General features: G+C 55.2%; 1 protein-coding gene across 1 annotated transcript in view; it reads left to right on the forward strand.

Moving 5' to 3' along the window:
- The window catches only part of LOC108803285 (hydrocephalus-inducing protein-like), a gene marked incomplete at both ends in the record, with an annotated part of 42796 nt that extends 39869 nt beyond the window's left edge, over positions 1-2927 (forward strand). The window contains 4 exons of the mRNA XM_018575115.1: positions 737-857; positions 2033-2237; positions 2383-2618; positions 2776-2927. Of these exons, the coding sequence (XP_018430617.1) occupies positions 737-857; positions 2033-2237; positions 2383-2618; positions 2776-2927 (714 nt within the window). The remainder of the gene's footprint in view (positions 1-736; positions 858-2032; positions 2238-2382; positions 2619-2775) is intronic.
- Positions 2928-2969: the final 42 nt, after the last annotated feature.

Raw genomic sequence — 2969 nt, forward strand, 5'->3', positions numbered from 1 at the left:
CACCGATCGTGACCATAGAGGACATGTACATGGCCCATAGAGGACATGTACAGGGCCCATAGAGGACATGTACAGGGCCCATAGAAAACATGTACAGGGCCCATAGAGAACATGCACAGGGCCCATAGAAGACATGTACAGGGCCCATAGAGGACATGTACAGGGCCCATAGAGGACATGCACAGGGCCCATAGAGAACATGCACAGGGCCCATAGAAGACATGTACAGGGCCCATAGAGGACATGTACAGGGCCCATAGAGAACATGCACAGGGCCCATAGAGAACATGCACAGGGCCCATAGAAGACATGTACAGGGCCCATAGAAGACATGTACAGGGCCCATAGAGGACATGTACAGGGCTCATAGAAGGCACATACAGGGCCCATAGAAGGCACATACAGGGCCCATAGAAGATACGTACAGGGCCCATAGAGGACATCATGTACAGGGCCCATAGAGGACATCATGTATAGAAGACACCTACAGGGCCCTGGTCGGGTCCCGGACCAGGCTATATTCCTCATATGCTGGACCAGTCTGCAGAAAGGTCTTAAGATGAATGGCCCTCAGCAATGTTGCCCAGCAGGGGTATCTGGGGTTAGGGTTAGGGTTAGCATGTCAGGCGGTTCCCGTGTATATACTGGAACTGTATCTTTAGCTTTCTCCTGGAGTTCGGCTTCACCCATATAAAAGTTCGCAGCCTCTTCTGATGAATGCACATTTGTGTTCCAGGCCGGCTCATGGCATGAAGAGATCTCGATCCCGGGAGGGTTCCGGATCCAGCAGATCTGTTGCCTTAAGTAAAACCAAGCGCTCTGATTCCCAGCTAAGAGAGACGAACATTTCTGGACAGGTGGGCCCATATCTCTATGTTTGTCAGATGGGGTAGAAGACACAGGGGTATATGAAATGTATATATTCTATACACTGGAAATACAATCACTTGAAGAAGATGCCGTGGTCAGTGGTAATGTCCTACACAGAGGCTGACAATCATCTTCTCTCAGTGGCACCTTACATGGGACTAGAGTGTGCTGGATAGGATTGAGCTGGACTGTGTAGGTTAGTGGGGTGGACAGCAATGGGGTGGATGGGAGTGTTTGGTGGAGGGCAGTGAGGTGGAGGTAAGTAGGGTGGAGGGGGGCAGGGTAGAGGGGAGCGGGGTGGATGGCATAGTGGTGTATGGTAAAGGAGTGGAGGGCAGTGGGGTGGAGGGGAGCAATGTGGAGGTAAGTGGGGAGGGGTAGAGGGGAGCAGGGTAGTGTTGAACGGGGTGGACTGCACAGCGGGTGGAGGGCAGCAGGGTACAGGGGTGTGGGGTGGATGGCATAGTGGTGGAGGGCAGTAGAGTGGAGGTAAGTGGGGTGGAGGGGAGCAGGGTAGAGGGGAGTGGTGTTGATGGTATTGTGGTGCATGGTAGAGTAGTGGAGGGCAGTGAGGTGGAGGGGAGCGGGGTGGACGGCATAGTGGGGTGGAGCGGGGTGGAGGGGAGCAGGGAGGAGGGGAGTGAGGTTAGGTAGAAGGGAGCAGGGTGGATGGTAGAGTGGTGAACAAAGGTGGGATGGATGGGAGTGGAGTGCGCAGAGGTGGGGTGGATCATAGTGGGGTGTACCATAGTGGGTGGACCAAAGTGGGTGGACCACACTGGGTGGACCACAGTGGGTGGACCATAGTGGGTGGACCATAGTGGTGTGGACCATAGTGGTGTGGACCATAGTGGTGTGGACCTTTGTGGGGTGGACCATAGTGGGGGGACCATAGGGGGGTGGACCATTGTGGGAGTGGACCATAGTGGGTGGACCATAGTGGGGTGGACCATAGTGGGGTGGACCATAGTGGGGTGGACCATAGTGGGTGGACCATAGTTGGTAGACCATAGTGGGGTGGACCATAGTGGGTGGACCATAGTTGGTAGACCATAGTGGGGTGGACCATAGTGGGGTGGACCATAGTGGGGTGGACAGGGTTATTGTGGACTTTGCCTGGAGATCCAGCTTGTCTCACGCATGTGTCATGTCAATCTTCCAGGCACGCATTGCTCTGGGCATGTTCATTGTGTCTCCCATCTTTGGAAGCATTCCTCCGGGGGGTCAGCAGGTGATCGCCGTGGACTGTCTTGTGGATCAGCTTGGGAAGAGTGAGGAATTCCTGGTTGTAGATATCTCTGACCGGAACCCAGATGACCATCCTAATGGGATCCCCTTCCGCCTTGTGACCGAGGGCTGCACTCCGGGTACGTCTGATTCCCCTCATCCCGGTGACGTGTGAACCTTGCCGCACACGTCACACTGACCACGTACATACTCCGAGTCTACATTGCAGTGACATGTAGGACGTGGTGGACCTCTGCGTGATCCTCACCCCTTTGTTCCTTGCAGGATTCGTCACGGATGACATCGGCAGCATATTTGAGGAGCACCGAATTGTCGGGGACGCCAGGGTCCTCCAGTGTCTGCCGCCATTGGACTCCGGCGGAATCTACCTGAAAGACGAGAGCCGCTTCCTGTTTTGGAACGTCATCGTGGGACAGACTTCCTGCGCCCGCTTTAAGATCATCAACAGCGGGAAAGTGGCGTGCGATGTGACGTTAAGCATCAAGCCCGTGTCCAGTAAGGTACGGAGGTCTCCGTGTGTGCGGTCAATGGGGGATGGTAACATACAGCGCGCCACGTGGCACCGGCCAATCCAGGATGTGGCTGCGCCGAGGATCCTGTGTCATCACCTGTGTCATCACCATGTGCTATATATATTGTCCACTCTTCTCTCTCTAGTCCACGGCTCGGATCAACGACATCTACGAAATCCAGCCATCGCGCATGACGGTGCAGAGTCACGGGCACGGCTTTGTCACCGTGTCCTTCACCCCGCAGAGCATGCAGATGTACCAGTGTGTCTTCGAGGCCGCGGTGGATGGGATGCCGAGGTACAGTACTATGGGGGAGCATGGGGAGTATGTCAGGAGAGC

Source organism: Nanorana parkeri, unplaced genomic scaffold (genome assembly GCF_000935625.1).
Source record: "Nanorana parkeri isolate BGI_ZX_2015 unplaced genomic scaffold, ASM93562v1 scaffold3569, whole genome shotgun sequence".
NCBI classification, from domain to species: domain Eukaryota; kingdom Metazoa; phylum Chordata; class Amphibia; order Anura; family Dicroglossidae; genus Nanorana; species Nanorana parkeri.